The sequence below is a fragment of the Eleginops maclovinus genome, chromosome 17, assembly GCF_036324505.1.
Source record: "Eleginops maclovinus isolate JMC-PN-2008 ecotype Puerto Natales chromosome 17, JC_Emac_rtc_rv5, whole genome shotgun sequence".
NCBI classification, from domain to species: Eukaryota; Metazoa; Chordata; class Actinopteri; order Perciformes; family Eleginopidae; genus Eleginops; species Eleginops maclovinus.
The window spans coordinates 5,308,899-5,326,585 of record NC_086365.1 but is presented as its reverse complement, the minus strand read 5'-3'; the positions used below and the strand labels follow the sequence as shown (position 1 = coordinate 5,326,585).

Here is a 17,687-nt window from a genome sequence, read left to right as displayed (position 1 = left end):
TATGTGTTGCTGTCATAGCAATCCTGTCTCCTAGAAATTATGATAATAAACAAATCATTGGCGACGACGAATGTTTTGTATGAGTCTTAACGCCGCCGAGATCACAGTTGTCTGCCAATAATGCAAGGAAAAGATAATTGTATCTGTCAAGTTAAAGAATGATGATTATTAAGGTTCACATTTGCCATGAGAGATAAATTTGTTTTAATTGTAAGGGAAAGTTTGCGGTCTAGTCCTAATAATACAAAAATGGAAAAGTAAGGAGACACAACAATTGTTGTTAATCAAAATTCAAAACAAACATCAAATTCCTTAACCCTCCTGTTATTCTCAGATTGACTTTACACCCCTTATCAACAGGGGTCATTTTGACCCCAGCCGTTGAAATCTCAAGAAAATGATCATATCTCACATTTTTACCAAAATATATATTTCTGGTGCTTAAGGTTTCCTTGTTGACCACCTAAATAACCTTTCAAATAAATAATTACCCCAACCTTCCCTCCCACCATCCCCTGTATACATCCAGAATTCCTATTATGTGACTAACGAAAAATATATTAATCACCATAAAATCTAACTTATTTAAATAAAATGTTAGTCAGATTTTTTTGCTGGTTTTAAAGGACCTACATTATTTATAAGTGCAATTTTGGCATTTAAGAAAAACTATTTATATTATCATATATTGTGCTTGAAGTTGACGTCTTCAAACGTACAAAAGTAGAGGAGACGTTGTTATTTGCTGACAAAACAGTGATCACAGTGATGCTTCCGTGAATGACTTCTTGCATCATGCACATGTGGGTAAAACTGATTAGAATTCCAGTCACATGTTCAGTATAAATGGCTTTATCCAGAAGAAGTCTAACTGGGGAAGTCAGGTTTCTCTAATCAATTACAGAAACCCAATTTCTGGTTTATATGAACAGATCAGGATACTGCAGAAAGCCAGGTGTACCCATGCTTCCTCAGTGCATGTACACACAGTCAGACGCAGTTTACATGTTGATGTCGAGGCTGCCTCTTGCTTTTAAAATCAAAATTCGCCAAAAATGATTTTGAATATGACGAATTCCACCTTAAATCTGAGCTTCAAAATGAATCCAGAGTTTTTATTTAGCAGCAGCTCCATCAGACTGCAGCTAACCAGCGTGTCACATCAAATCAGGATCAGCCCAGACAGGACCACCTGCAGAGTGAAGGCAGAAAGATGGACCGTGTCTCCATTAGCTGGTAATGGCAGTTTAATTGAGTGCTGATGGAGAGAAAAGGGGGGGTGAGGGGGGTCGTAGTTTGTAGGCCTTTTAATAAAGTGCGGTGTGAAATAAGTCTCAGATTGAGTTCAGAGAGAGCGATGGAGAGACATCATCAAGGGGACTGATTGCTCTGTCAGCGGGGATGATTAATCCATTGTGAGGTTGCTCAGTGTGTGATAAACGACCAGTTGCAGTTTGGGTAATGTAGTATCAGACGCTGAAAGGAGGAATAATGGCTGTTTAATGAGGAGAGCAGAGGGTAGAAGCAGCACAAGTCAGAGGGTAGAGAGTTGTGTGCAGCCACAAATTACAACTTATTGCCATGGTGACAAGTTTACCACTGATCCCATTAGGAAGGGTATAACCAGGGGCAGGCTGCCACAGACAGAAATTATGATAGAGTGTTGATTTATGGGGAAGAGGCAGACATCCAGAGGCTGCATCGCTGGAACCAAATGTTTTGTCAGTGTGGCTGAAATGACGCTGGCCCTGTAACCTTTTCCCTGCTTCACATTGCTCACTGTTGTTTTTCATTCTTTCTGGGAACACATCTGCTTCACAGATAAGGGACCTTTTGCTCCTCGTTTCACTCTCTCTTAGCCCTTTGGGGCCTAACCTTTTCACCAATGCTGCAACAAAATATGGTCTGAAACTCTCCTTGAATAGCCAAAGAGGACACTGTTATATAAAGGTGACTGAAAACCTTTCCTAACATGTTTCTCTAAAATATGAGCTGCTCTCAAAATGCTGCAAGGTGCTTTCGGCAAAAATCATTGATGCGATCATTTTGTATGCAAATGATAGTATACAGTAGGGGCTTGGACCTGCAGTTGTGTGGACTTCTTAGGAGATTTTAAGACAAATAAATACTCAATTAACCAAAAGTACCTGTGTTTCTTTTAAACATTGTGTATAGATAACAGCAGGATAGATACACATGTACTCTTCTGAACTAATGAGGATGTTGTCATTTCAACTGAGATCATAATAAGCATGACGTTTACATGTTGTTATTAGCTTGGACTCAGCGTATATTATTGCCGTATAAATCATATTCCTTTATGGTTACAGACGAGTAGAATCCACTGCAATTTTGTAAACAATAGATATGTTGCGCCCTGTTAAAGAAATGTATTCATCCCACCATGTGTTAGGGAGTTAATCATTTGAAATTAAACCCGTCTTATCTTTTATTTTACATTTCACATTCTAGATTTTAAGATATATTTGCAGTGTAGATATTTTCTAATTAAGGTATCACATAAAAAAATATTTACTGATTCACCCCTAACAGAAACACAAACTTCCTGACTTTGACTCTGACTTTTGGAAAGGTCCAGCAAAGTATCATTGATCAGAGTTATCACGAGACAGACATCGTGAAGGGATCATAAACTCTCCGTTCTGGAAAGAGGAAATATTCCAACTTTTTACAACCCTTTTTTTCTCAGTGTTTGCTTTGAATGGTGGCCTGAATCCTTCATGATAATCCAACAGTATGAACGTGGCTGAACTTGAATGATATCCTCGAGCTGAACTGAAAGATTACTGCGCTGATGTGTTTTGTTGTTCTCTTTTTGTACCTAATGATGCACTTCAGGCGAACATCAACACAAAAAATGGACACATCGGCCCTGGATAGTTGCTGTTCACCACACATTTGAAAAATTCACTTTGAACATCTCTGTTTTTCTATTGATAACAGATCATAAAATCAAAATGACTTTTTCATGACTCATCTGTGAGTGGGCCTTTTATTGTGCTTCCCAACCACTATTTATCAACATTATTCATCATGTATGGCTCTGTTTGACGGGATAATAGGCCAGTATAGCTGTCATACATAATAATTCATGTTATTAGCGTATTGTTAGCTTATGAATGTAAAGCTGCTGGTAGTTCCTGCTGTAGTCATGGTTGGAAACCCTTTTTCCCATCACATTATGCACACTCTGTTGCTGGATAATGTGGTATGTATAACAAATTGCCCTCATATTTCTCTCTTTTTTCTCTCTGTCCTTCTCCCAGGACTCAAAGCCTTCAGCAGAGCTCGTTGCCTCTCCATCTCTGGACGTTTTCCTGCCAGAGGACGAGGACAACCCGTACGAGTCTGTGACCACAGCCGTCACACGCAAACCCTCCTCGCTCGATATCAACCACCGGCTCAACACCTGTCCGCGCAATGGTAAGGCAACTCAGAAAACTTTTGTTGGGCAAAATATGCACTGCAATGCAAAGGGTGAAGTTGCATTGGTACACCATAAAGGCTAAATGCACTGTTTTCACTCGTTATGTTTTATTTGAAAGATGTTTTAATCTTTCAAACGGCTCTTGTATTTTTTCTTGACATATATACATAACCTTAACATGACACTGCGTGTTATCATAAGGGAAATATACTGAATCAGGCCTGACACAACAAACTCTCCTTTTGAGTCTTGAAAATTAACTATGTTCCTCACAACTCAAGATGTTGTAAGGACAAATCCTGACTTTTTATCTCCCCATCCCTCCCCTCTGCTCCCTCTACCGCCCCTCCATAATTTTCCTAACTGGTACATTTTTCCCATGGTAGTGACAGGAAGGTTTCCTTCCCCTCAGATTCTTGTATTTAATTAAAACATTAAATTATTTTGTTAATTTCTCAATTAACTTACATGAAATAATATTAATTCAAAATATATTGATATAAATAATACCTTTGTTCCTCACAAAATCAAGGGTTCAAGGATTGCTAATTTCTGGAAACATAAACATCTGTATTAGATTTTGTCTTTCATAAGAAGGATCTGGATTAAAAAATATAATTCATTCTCTATTTGTCCTCCCAGATGTTCCTTTACACTATTTATTTATTGCGGATCTTTGTACACGCTTTGTTCTTGGTCCTTAGTTAGCTTACAATCTGACGTTGGAACATATGGTGGATTCCATATTGGATCATATTTACTTTGTTCACAAGCAGGAATCCATATGAACATCCCGCTGTTGTGATGATCACAACTTGAGTGGAAGATTTCAACCACCTGAATGCCAAGTATTGTTTATTCAACATTAACACACGTTTCAGAGGAATAAACAGGTGTGGAAAATGTGGGTGAGAGTGAGAGCAACGCTGTGTGGGATACATTGTTGAGTGTATGCCTTTTAGCACAGTGCGTGATTTAAAAAAATGCATGCACGGATCAAATGTAATCCAGCTCCAGCTGCTTGAAAACGGAGCAATTGCCTCAAATAACATCACTCGAGTCAGCACCTTAATCATACCTAGCTGTTGGCAGAACGTAGCATTTTGGGTAATGTAGGAGCCAGGTTCTGACCATGAGAGAGAAAACATGGAGTGGAAAAGACCTTATCTTTAGTTCTGCCGCATCGATTTTATTACTTTTTCAAAGTGTCCACTGTTAAACACTTTTTTAGAAATGCAGAACTAAATCAGCTGTGTTCTCCTGTTAGACAGACAAATGAATTGCCTGCATGAATGGATTTTCATCTTTTTAAAGCAGTGCATCAAGCAATAAAGATGAGTTCCTGAGGACACTTGGTTTGCAAACCAATGAGTCTGTGAAGCTGCTGGTGCCCTTATACCTCCGCTCTGCAGAGAGAATACTGACACTGTATTACAGCATGGTAAGCAAACTGTACAGCAGCAGACAGAGGAGCGCTCCAGAGGATTATCAACATAGCTCATAAAATAATTGGACCTCCCCTGCCCTCACTGGAAAAAACATCTTCAGATCACGCCGACTCAGCAGAGCCAGCAGCTTACCGTCTTAGAAGTTAAGGACCCCCACATCCTGGTTTAAAAACAGCTTCTATTCAGGAGGCTTTGTTGAACGGAACTCCACAGCATTGGGCTCAAAAATGTGTTTAATATCCTTCATTTTATAACTTCTCGTATCACTTTTTTTGGCTGGCGCACATTTTAGTTTTGTTGCGCAATGCATTCTGTTCTCAATGCTCGATCATCTTCAATAGCCAATCATGCATCACTGTAGCTGGCAGGAAGCATGTTCATCAATGTTTGTGTGTATGTGCTTTAAAAATAGCAGCTTGAGGATAATGGTTGAATGGAAACACTGAGCTGAAAGACACTAAAACGCTGTGTTAAGCTGAGGGGAGGCTAATAACGACCTATGAGTTTATCCCCATGATGAACACCTCTTTCTACGCATAAGCATTTCATATACCAACAAGTTGAATCATGGTGCTTTAATTCATTTCCACTTCAACACAAAGCTCTCTCTAGTTAGCAGTGGTGCAAGTACATGTACTCAAGTACTGTACTTAACATACATTTTGGGATACTTGTACTTTACTTACTATCATTTTTTTGCTACTTGGCACTTCTACCCCAAAACCTTCAGAGGTAAATCGTGTACTTTTACTCCACTGCATTTATTTAATACCTTTAGTAATTTATAACTCTGGTACTTCTACTTTTACTGAAGTACCAGATCTGAGTACTCCCTCCCCCCTCTAGTTTGACCGTGGTGTGAATTCATTCACAAAGATGATTTTAGCTGCTGAGAACAACATGAACATTTGTATTTCCTACCCTTCTCGAATATAAATCCAGTCCAAATAAGAGTCTGCAGCCAGTAAATACCAAGCCCTCTATTCTTCATTCAGTTCCATCTCCCTCTGGACTCCACTCGGAACAAAGGCTCGGACCTTTGGATCGATTCTGTTTTCTCCGTCCTGTCAGTGCTTCGGTCTGCTTCCACTCCCACGACAACAAACACCCACAATGCACTCTTCCCTCTCACTCAGCTCCCATAGCGATGCTACACACTGCAAGTTGTCACGGCAACTGCATCACCGGCTGGTGAGTCACCTGTATGTTGCCATGGGAACTGCCTTGCTAGTGACGCCCCCCCTCCTTCCCCGCCAACCCCCTTTTCGACAGCAGTGCAAGGAGGCTACTGTAGATGCTTTTGTGTGTGTGTTCAATGCTCGGCTGTGATTGGCTGCAGCATGGAGGAGAGTTGAGCTGTCCCTTATACAGTGTGGAGTGTGTGTGTGTGTGTTTGTGTGTGTGTCTGAATTGGAAGGTTACCTGGTTTATTGCAAAGTGTCTTTTGGTATAAAATTGCACCACTGACGTAATTGAGCAGAGTGGGTGTTCTGTTTGTTCGCAGCTCTCTGAGCGCTGTTACCTGGCCAAGTGAGAGAAAAACAGACACACACATTACATGCTGGAGAGCAAAAGAGACTCAATCAAAAAGCAAAAGTCAGAGATTACATGAAGGGTGAAAGAGAACTCCAAACATTTGCAGAATGTCTGACAGGCTGCAGCACTGTGGTGTTGCAGAGAGACGAACCAGAAAGAAAGGTGAGAAAGAGTCTGAGAGGGAGAGGAGGCGGATTCTTCCTCCTATAGAAAGTTTGAGGGGTCGACTCAGGCTAAGCCAACTACACGGGTGCGGATCTGTGACGCAGCAGGAGCCAAACATCCCGGATTCCTGCTTTGTGTCCAGACACATGTCGGGATAATTGGACATGGCTGTGAGTCAGTCCGTCTCCCTGCCTCACTGAGGAGCATTTGATGATGAGGGAACATGGAGAAGAGGGATTGAGATGAGAGGGAAAGGAAAGAGTTGGTGCATTACACTGCAAAAAATAATCTCAGCAAGACCACTGATCTGTGATTTAGTCTTTAAAATAATCCTTGTGGCACATGGTTCCTTTTGTTAGCAAATCAACATTTCTCTAATGTCAACACTCTCACCAGATCCCTCTTTTTTGCTGCAAGGTCAAAATGATTCATTTTAATGAGAGGAAAACATCGAAGACTGAGTGGCCTCTGAGTGGATGATGAGTGTTTTCCAATGAAATGACTGGCATAAAAACATGTATACATAGGAAAGATAACAAAGCGAAACTGTTGCTGATGTGTCCATTGCCCTTGTGGCTTTTATATTAAGCCCTAAAAGTTTCCAGAAATGGATCAGCTGATTATTTTTCTACTTATTAAAGACTCAGAAGCTTCCTGGTTTTAAATTATTCAAGAGGAACTCAGAAGTAAAATTAAATAGCACAGATCCGAAAGTTATCTTAAACTCTGACAGGATTCATGATAAACATAGCAAGCATGGCTAAGAGAAAACTATCAATATCATTTTGGCCTACATTGTTAGTTTTTCTGTAACAAAGTTTTGAAACAAGAAGCCATCAAGCTTTTTTGAAAAGTTCCCTCAAAGTGCTGCATGTTAAACTTACCTAAGCAGAGTTGGTCCAAATGTTTGACTGAAGGATTTGTGGAGATGTTTTTTGCAGTGTAAGCCCTGCTGATATCCACCTGTCCCGCTGTAGCTGTCTGCAGCTGTGTGCAGTGGAGGAGACAGAGCCTCTACAGCGCTTTTTGAAGCCTCAGATAATCAGAGCGGCTTTATCATAATCCATCTGGTGACTGTCACTCATCCCCGCCGCTTCAGAAGCACCAGGGACCTGTTGTCACTAAAACCACCACCCCAAACAACTTCCTGCGTATTCATGTCCTTGATTCTTGGATACCCCTCTTCCTCTTTCTCCTTTTGTTTTACTTTCATCATTCTTTTCTTTTGTCATCCTACAGCTGCGTGCGATTTTCCACAACCTGTGAAAGCAGCGTCCCACTTTTGACGCAGTTTTTTCCATGACAGATCACACGGGAATGTGATGCTCGATATCCCATCGCACCATATGCCCTCTGACGGAATGAATGGAATTCTATTTGTAATGCGACACACGCCGAGTACAGAATTGTGTGCATAATCCCTCTACTTATTTTCTGCGTTAACTCAGGATTATTCTTATTGTGTTGGATGGATTCCTCTCTGATGGAATTTCCTTTGTTACAAATGAGGGAATCCATTTCTGCTGCAGCACTTGAATACAGATACTTTTTGTGATCTTGTGCGTATCATATATGATTGCAGAGTGTGACAAAAATATGCATGTCAATCTTTAGGAAACCAAGTATATAGCTTTTGGGTTTAGCTTTTTCCTTTTCCATGCTTTGTCTCAACAAAAGACCTTTTTTAAATTCATCATAGCAGCAAAAGCACCGGTTTAACTGTCTCGCCCTTGTTCAATATTTAGATTTGAAAGCATTAACTTGCATATTTCTGACTTGTTTTTCCTATAAGAAGTCCTTCCCTTCAAATAACTCAGCATTTGAGATTCTGCAGAGTGCTGGGGAACTGCAGATCAGATGTTATAATCAGTTCTACCACAGAGCAGCACAGCATCGCAGCACTGACAGCCAGATTGCAGCGACACAATGGCAGTGCAGCTGAGATGTGATCCTTGAGATAGGAAGACAGCAGAGTGGCCTCTAGTCACGTATGGAGTAGACAGAGTGTGTAGAGCATTGCCACGCGGTTAGAGAAAAGTGCCTCTTTTCTGCTATTGACACTCCTCTTGAGATAAACACACACTTGTCTGGAAGGGATAAACAAGCCTACGTGTACAACATAAAACCACAAACCTGTTTCTGTGTTTGTGTGTGTGTACTCTCTACAATCGTTGTCCTTGTCCAAGTCTTACATACTGTCATGCATACATCTGAGCCTTTTTATCACACAAATGTTTGATAGAAATATTGAATTTCCATTTTCTGGCAGCCATTACTGGATTTTTCTGACTATCTCTTAGTTATTTTCTTGTAACTTTTTGACAGTGTAAAGGAATGTGAAAAGTAGAGTTGAAACCTCTGCGCCGCTTATTCTACCTTCATGTCCGGAGCTTCAATGTTTTCATATTTAGTCTACCAACTTTTGAACTGGCACACTCAGGCTGGTAGTTATTAAATATTAAATCCCTAATCATCTCGTTTAATTAGCAGGAGTATTATGGCTTTGTCACATCAATCAGAACCATACCTAACCTGTGCATGAGTTCAGATTATCAGTCACAGGTCTGCACACCGCCCTGCCTCTACATGTAAAGTTTATGAATAGAGTGTCTCACCTCCCTCTCTTATGAACTCCCGCCCTCAGTTCTCTCTGCTGGATGAAGCTGTGATGTTGCTGCTTCTCACTCCATTTATCCCTCTTAGGCTCAGATGGGCTAATGGCAGTAAGTAGTAACCCCAGGACTTCACCATTAAAGAGGGTCGAGGCCCATTGACGTGTTGAAAGAGAAGCCGTGGAGCAACTTCCTCTTTGACAGCCACCAGAAATCAATGCATGTGATCGGTCTGCACATAGTTTTACATCAGTTTGGATTTAAGTTTCGGAGTTTAGTTTATAATTGTAACTTGTTTGTGTTTGGACTGTTATGCATTTCTGGCATTTCAAATATGTTTTCATAAAGATTGGTCCATGTCTCCATATCTTCTGACTTCCCCTTCTTGGTTTGGCTTTTTCTTTGACGTTCTCTTATATAATGTTACATTTCAGAAACAGACTCAGTAATTACCTCCAACATCTGGCCACTGTAGTTGCTGGCAAACATTGCTCTTCCGTAGTAAATAGTGCATTAGTGGGGGAAAATGTTCTGCTATGGATTCAGTGTTCTATTGATTATTTACGGCATCAGGAAAATGTGTGAGGGGTCGAATCGGAGCAAAATCCCCGTGTTCATAGTTAAGAGGAATATGTAACCCAGTGCAGCGGTGAGGCTCCTTTTGAGTGTTTTTAATAGAGCGGAGTGGAAGAATAAGATATATCAGGCTTTGTATTTCAATGCAGTGTAAGCCTTAGGCTTTCACAACAGAAATGAAGGGTATTATTAACATTAGCCTTAAAAAAAAAGGATGTTAATCTTGGACATTTGATACAGTTCAGTATGAAGTAAGAATTTGAGACATTATGTTGCAGCTGTAATTTGCCTCCATGACTTAGGAGAGAATGGGTTTAGGACATACACACACACAAACACACACTATCCACATGAAATGCTATGTCATAGTGGTGTGGAGCAGAACTGACAGGCTGAAGAAAGTCAGGAATTGACAGCTCTCGTCTTGTTAGGCTGGGGGGCGGGGGGCGGGGGGGGGGGGGGGATTGAAACGCTTGCTCTCACCAAGTGTTCACTTACACACTCCTCCTGCACACACTGCTGCAAGCCTGCATTAACAAGCTGTACAGCTAGCCTCAAAGTAAACAAAGATATGTTTGTGCTAATCCTTGCATCTCACTGTACCGGACACACACTCTACTGTTCAGATGTTTGCTGGCATGCAAAGGATATCTGATTCCTGTGAAAGCTGTTAGTGTTTCAAAGTTTAACTTTTTCCCACAAGCCATGTCTGATTTTACACACACATCTGTTACAATTACTATTTACCTGTAAAAAAAGGTAATGAGTACTTAATCTAATATCAAAATATAAAGTAATATAATGTGATACTTTCCGTTACTTTTGAATTACCTCAATATCAAATGCAACGAAAAATAAATAAGAGAAAAGACATGATGTTTTATACTCAACTGTCTTATCTGTAAGACAACAGAACAATGTGACCTTAGAAAAGAAAAAACTAAGATATTTAGCATCAGAAATGATTTTATTCATAGGAAAACCGCAGCAGCCTCTACACCAACACTGAAACACAAGAGCACGTACTACAGTTTAAAAAAGCAGAAATCAAATCTGAGCTGACAGAAAACGCTCCGTTTTAGTTTAATACGCACAGTTAAGCTCACACACACTATTTTATGAACATATAGGTTCACTTGCTGAATTAAAAACAGAACATATGAACCAAAGAAAGTGAAAATCATTAAGATATTCAGGCAGTATGCAATTAGATTCACACTTACAGTATACATCCTACAGCAAAGTACAGCTGACACAAGAAATATAAACTAATCCTTTGACAAACACTATATGTTCTCTTTAGGTTTTTACTAACATTGTTATCCTGCTAGTAATCCCAATTTTTGGGACGTAACTTTGATCTCATTACGTTTTTTTTTAAATGTAACTCTAAGGGAATACAGTTTGCCTTTTTTCCATCACCGTTACAAGTAATCCCCTAACATGAAATCTGTTACTGCCCAAGCCTGAACCTGAACATATGGATGTAAACAGCTTAGGTATAATAACCCTAACTATACACTCATGCATGTGTATTCACCTTTATGCACACTCATGCACAAACACAGATCCCCTGGAAAAGAGACTGAGTGTTTCCCATGAGTGAGCTCAGAGCAGATCTAAAGTTAGCCCAGTCTCTCACTCACACACACACACACACACACACACACACACACACACACACACACACACACACACACACACACACACACACACACACACACACACACACACACACACACACCTAACATCCATCATCACAGCCTCAGTGTTGACAGGCTTATTTACTCAATACGACAAAACCTCAATCTATATATGTCCCTCTGTTGCATCCTTCCTCTCGTCCCTCTTTCTCTCATTCTTCCTGCTTTTCTTTGATCTATTTACACCAACGCTCAATCACTATTTCAGCTCCAGGCAGCTCTTTATGATGGCTGTCTATTTGTGTGTGTCTTTGCCTGGAGCTGTGTGTTCTTGCAAAACCCTAGGTAAAATGTACCTGCGTCTGTGTTTGCACGTGCATGCACACACACACACACACACACACACACACACACACACACACACACACACACACACACACACACACACACACACACACACACACACATGAGGACACAAACATTAATAGATGTCAGAGCAGTGCTGTAAGTCTGTGTCATGTACCCTGAAGGACCGAGTGATTGTGTGTCTCTGCCAATTAAGTAGTTACATTTTAAACATTTGTTATGAAAGATTGAGGCAAATTCTGACACAGGAGCATACGCCATTAGTTTTACAGAACCTTGATGGTTGAGCTGAACAACATTTCACTAAGTTGTTTTATTCTCTCTATTGAAAAGTGAGTCAGCATAGCCTCCAATGTCCTTGTACAAGTCGACGACATTTCCCAGCAAATTTTTACTGCACCTTTACAGATCCATAAAAGATTGCTGCGCTAGTGTAGACAGGTGTCAAAGTTGCAAGCAAACAACAAACACAAACACAGAATGATATGACACGAGAGGAAATTGACAACATAAATATATATTTCATAGGCAGGTTTCCAAAATGCTGCCAAAAATGGAAAAGCATTTTGAAAGACATTTTGACACAAGCAAAGATTTGATTGGCACCGAAGGAGCAGTTATTTTTCAGTCATCTCATCTGTAGTTCAGCCGTAATGATTCACCTAAAAATAAGGAGCAGATAATACAAATATAACGTTTTTTAAATAATTTTCTGGGAATTTCTAAGAATATTTGAACCTGGCCACCATTTATTCGGATTACCCTTTCCTATAGTGTGTTATATAGGTTTTAGTGCATGTAAATGTGCCTCCAGAGGGAGTTTCTCCCTCACACTCTCCCCCCCTGCCCGAAACGACTCAATTGGACTCCTTTGTTTACTTCCGTAACATGATAATATCACTATGTAACACTCGCACTTCCATTGGCTAACTCTTGCACATTGTGTGTGATAGGCGGGACATCGCTATGCAGTTGGCCAGATGCCAGATGCTTAGAGATCCGAGCAGACTGGCCTCTGGTTTCAGACCGAGGGGTGAAAGAAGGTCACAGAGGCACAAAATACAAATATGAACCTGACAATGAGTGTAATAGGGTCGCTTTAAATAATGTAAAGATGTTGGCTTGTTCCACACACATGAAGTATATAATTATGACTTGTCCAGCAGTGGCTCAGTAAGTAGGGGCTTGGACTGGGAATCGTAGGGTCGCCGGTTCAAGTCCCCAAACAGACATGAAATATAGAAAGTGGACTGCTACTTGGAGAGGTCCCAGTTCACCTCCTAGGCCCTGCTGTGGTGCTCTTGAGCAAGGCACCGGACACCTCCAATCCCCCCTCCCCATTGCTCCCCGGGCGCTGCACAATAGCTGCCCACTGCTCCTAGTACTAGGATAGGTTAAATGCAGAGGACCAATTTCCCTGTGTGTGCTCTGCTGTGTGCATGTATGTGACTAATAAAGAGGGTTTCATCCTCCGATTCTACATGAAGTATTTAATTATGACTAATATAGTATCCAAGCTCACTTTTTTTTAAGAATGCAAATCCGCCTGAGCAATCGGAAACATCTTTGCAAGGTAAATGTGAAGGGGCTCCCATGTAATTAAAACACAGGAAACTATCATTAGCACTTTCTATCATCATCCAAAACATCATCAACAGCCAAACTGTGAGGCTTTGTTCTCTTTGAGGAGTCGGAAGAAGATTTGTGGGAGTTGTGAAAAATCACACCTTGCACTACATTCAAAGTTGAAAGTGTTCTGTTTGAAATGAGATAATGGTTCATTCATACACACTGCATCTTTATACTGCACCCTTTAGTTGAGTTTGTGTGTCAGCAACAACAGCATATTAGTAAAGGTGTGCGTCCTCCGGCTGATTAAGACGGATGCTCATTTCTTCAGAAATGTAATTCATGCTACTTCAGCACTTTCCGCTCTTGTTTTCTTTTTGTGTGTTGTCCCCCCCCCCCCCCCCGCCCTTTGTGAAATTATCATGCGCTGGGGAAATTAGTTCTGACACTTGGCTCTGCACTCTGCCTCACACACACTCATGTGTATCTCCCTCTGAGAAACTGAGACAGACATCAAGCTTCTCGGGGCAGCCTTCAGATCTTCCTTCTGAGGATGCTTCTGAGACTTGTTACATTTATAAAATACTCTCCTCACCTCTCTCTCATATTCACACATCTCTGTGATTGCACTATTAGGCGTGTGACAAATTGGGTGTTGAGTTAAACTTTTTTATTTCTCACTTTTCCAAAAGAAATAAGTCATTTCATGCCAATATTATATAAACGTTACTGTACTGGTGCAGCTCTGTAGGCCAAAATCATCTTATATCATAACTGACGGGCCCAGGAAAAGTTAAAAAAATGATAATGATGCAACGCAAAGCTCATTAGCTTTAAAACTGGGATAATATTGCTTAGTTGTGCTTTTTCTGGAACACATAAATAGTTTTCCAGCTTCTTTACTATTTTAGTTGTGTTAAAACGCCTGAAAATAAACTACAGGTGAGCCAACGTCTTTCTGATTTTTCTCTGCTGTTGGAGGAATGTCAACTCATAGCTTAACTCTTAGCATCACAGTGGATTAAAATATACTGCTGTAAGGTGTAGCTTATTCAGGACACAGTTGTTAAGGAACTGTAAAGTAATTGAATAACAAAGTGTTTTTTTTAAATTGTATTTTGTGAACTGATTCAGAATCCTATAAGCTAACAGTCTTGGTTCTGAAATTAATATAGTCTTTCTCCCAACCCGACCACTATCTTAGCGTCACTCTGAGTATATATTTTCTAAGTGGATCCAATTTTGGAAGCCAGATCCAGCAGTCTGTTGAAATTCAGTGTCCAGCTAGCCTGAAGCTAAGGTGGGTTTGTCATCTGCTGCTGAAATGAGGATGCAGATATGACTCACACATATTTTGTTTGAAATCTCATAAAAATGCTGCATTAGGGATTATTGCAGGGGAAGGACCTCCTGGGCAAAAAGTGGAAGACGTATGGAATAATATGCCTCAGTATCATCGTATAGGAAGTTTGAAATGCTGTCTTTATTCTTGAGCCTGTTGTTATCAGAATCAGAATAGCAATATTTATTGTATCCTGGAGAAATTAGGTTTGGTGACACCTTCTTTACTATTTTAGTTGTGTTAAAACGCCTGAAAATAAACTACAGGTGAGCCAACGTCTTTCTGATTTTTCTCTGCTGTTGGAGGAATGTCAACTAGGTAAATGTCCTATACTTTTCATTTTGAGGTACTTTACTTTATTGATTTCAATTTATGTCACTTCTTCTCCACTACATTTATGAAGCCAATATTGTACTGTAAGCAAAACTGAGTTATGGTGATGTGTTGTTTTTATTTAAGCTAACCAGCAGTACATAAGTAATAAGTGATTCAAATTTTCTCAGCCTTTCCCAGATTCAACAGTTTTGCCATGACTTGCTTATTTTGAAATGACTCATTACTATTCTTCAACCACTGCTGTTGCTGAGTCATGGCAACGCTATGATCACCAAATTAAGTACAGTTTCGAGGTGCTTGTTCTTGAGTATTTCAATTGTTTGCTACTTCATACTTCTACACTACTACTGTAGAATCTGGAGATATATCGTGTACTTTTACTCAACTACATTTATTTAATACCATTAGTTACTTCACAGATTTGGATTAATGATGGTAAATATAATCAACCCTTAAATCTGACTTTAGTTCACCTGGAGTAAATTCAGCAGCTACCCTGCAGTCTACAAAGCCATTCAAACTAGCTGCACCTTTACCAGCTCTGAGAACACTTTAATGATCAATCATTATAAAACATATCAGAGATATTATTCTGAAATGGACCAATCAAACAATGACTACTTTTACTCTCGCTACTTTAACTAGATTTTGATCCAAATACTTTTGTACTTTCACTTAACAGTAACAAGATGTTTCCTCCTCTGCAAATAATACACAATACAGTGATGACAAAAAGAAAACACATCTCCGCTTTCTCTGCCAACCTCTCCCTCACCCTATCTCTCTCTCTCTCTCTCTCCAAGGTCACTTGTCCCATGTAACGGTGAGTGAGGGGGAGCACAGTAACCACGGCAACTGCTCGACAGGCCCCACTCCAGACTGCTCCCCCCCTTCCCCCGACACGGCCCTGAAGAACATAGAGAGAGTCATCCGCCCACAGGTGAGTGGATACACACACACACACACACACACACACACACACACACACACACACACACACACACACACACACACACACACACGGATTATAATGAATGCGTTGCAGAAGCACCTGATGCATTATTGAACATCACAGTATCCACCTACAAGTAGCTTAAACACCTGCACCCACACACAAACACACAAACAATGATAAACATCTCAGTCTGTTTCTCTGTGTTCCATTCCATCTGCGCTCCTCTGTCCATCTGTCACTCACTCTCATGGTAGATTGGAAGTAAAGTGATCTTAAACATACCCTGTTTGCTGACACACAGGTGAGCCCCTATTTAGAGCTTGACAGTGGAGAGTATTGCAGCAGATGTAAACAAAAACACTTCCTTATCACTGTCAGGAACACTATTCTCTATCAATCGCACGTACAACCATGCACAAAAGTGGCGTTAAACACTCTTGCTCTGCTCCCTCAACAGCTGTACACTTATTAAAATATTAAGATGTCGGGCTATGTAACCAGCAAAGACTCTAATAACATGTCTCCTGTTCCATCCACTTCAAATTGACACCAGTAACCAGGAAGCAAAAGTATTTGCAGTAAAATAAAAAATGAAATGTAGCCAAGCTCTATCAAAGAGCCATCACATACAACTTTTTCCACTGTGGAAATCACTTGTGTGCTTGCTGTAGATTTGTCCCACAAAGTAGTTTTAGGGCAAGGGCAACTGTTGAAAAGTCAAAGGCAACAGTGCACATGTTCATTATCTTGACTTTATGCTTGTTTATGAGTATTATAGTTAAAGTGCCATACAATGGAAAACTGTATTTACCTTGGCATAGTTGAATAAGGAGAGTTCGGTACATTGAGCTGACATACCGTGAACCTCAAACACCATTGTTTCCTCCTTCACGTGTAAATCATGAATATGCATATCACAGCGGTAAAACGGGCGAATTACAACAATCCCTGTGTGTTACGTCACACAAAGTAGTCCAGCCCCAACATTTGCATACACCAGCTGCTGGAAACACTAACGCTGACACTCACCACTCCGTAACGTTGCTCTCCAACCAACTGGCTGTTCTTCCAATTCATCGGTTTCCTCCTCCGATAAAGGCTCACACATGTAAGGTCGGATGCCAATAGCCTCCATGGTTCATCTCTCACAGTTCCGTGAACTTCACTTACTTCAGTGGGCTCTGAGGCAGCCATGGATTGCTCTTTGTAAACTAGCCAATCAGAGCAGAGCTCGTCATCATTATTTAAATGAGCCCCAAATAAGGCAAATCAGCTTGTTTCATTCTAGGACCAAATCATAGGGTTGTAAAGGGGCCGTAAAACCACATCTGGACATTTTTTGGATCAACCAAAGTTATTTACCTTCTTTGTAAACATGAGAGAACAATTTAAAATACCAGATAGATGCATTCTATGGCACCTTTAAGCAAGTCGTTAATACAGACTCATTAGCTTAACTCTTAGCATCACAGTGGATTAAAATATACTGCTGTAAGGTGTAGCTTATTCAGGACACAGTTGTTAAGGAACTGTAAAGTAATTGAATAACAAAGTGTTTTTTTTTAATTGTATTTTGTGAACTGATTCAGAATCCTATAAGCTAACAGTCTTGGTTCTGAAATTAATATAGTCTTTCTCCCAACCCGACCACTATCTTAGCGTCACTCTGAGTATATATTTTCTAAGTGGAT

General features: G+C 40.3%; 1 protein-coding gene across 2 annotated transcripts in view; it reads left to right on the top strand.

Moving 5' to 3' along the window:
- anks1b (ankyrin repeat and sterile alpha motif domain containing 1B) overlaps positions 1–17,687 on the top strand; it is a 198,927-nt gene that overhangs the window by 103,229 nt on the left and 78,011 nt on the right. For both annotated transcript variants that reach the window (XM_063905367.1, XM_063905368.1), the window contains 2 exons: positions 3,288–3,444; positions 15,845–15,981. In XM_063905367.1, coding sequence (XP_063761437.1) covers positions 3,288–3,444; positions 15,845–15,981 — 294 coding nt within the window. The remainder of the gene's footprint in view (positions 1–3,287; positions 3,445–15,844; positions 15,982–17,687) is intronic.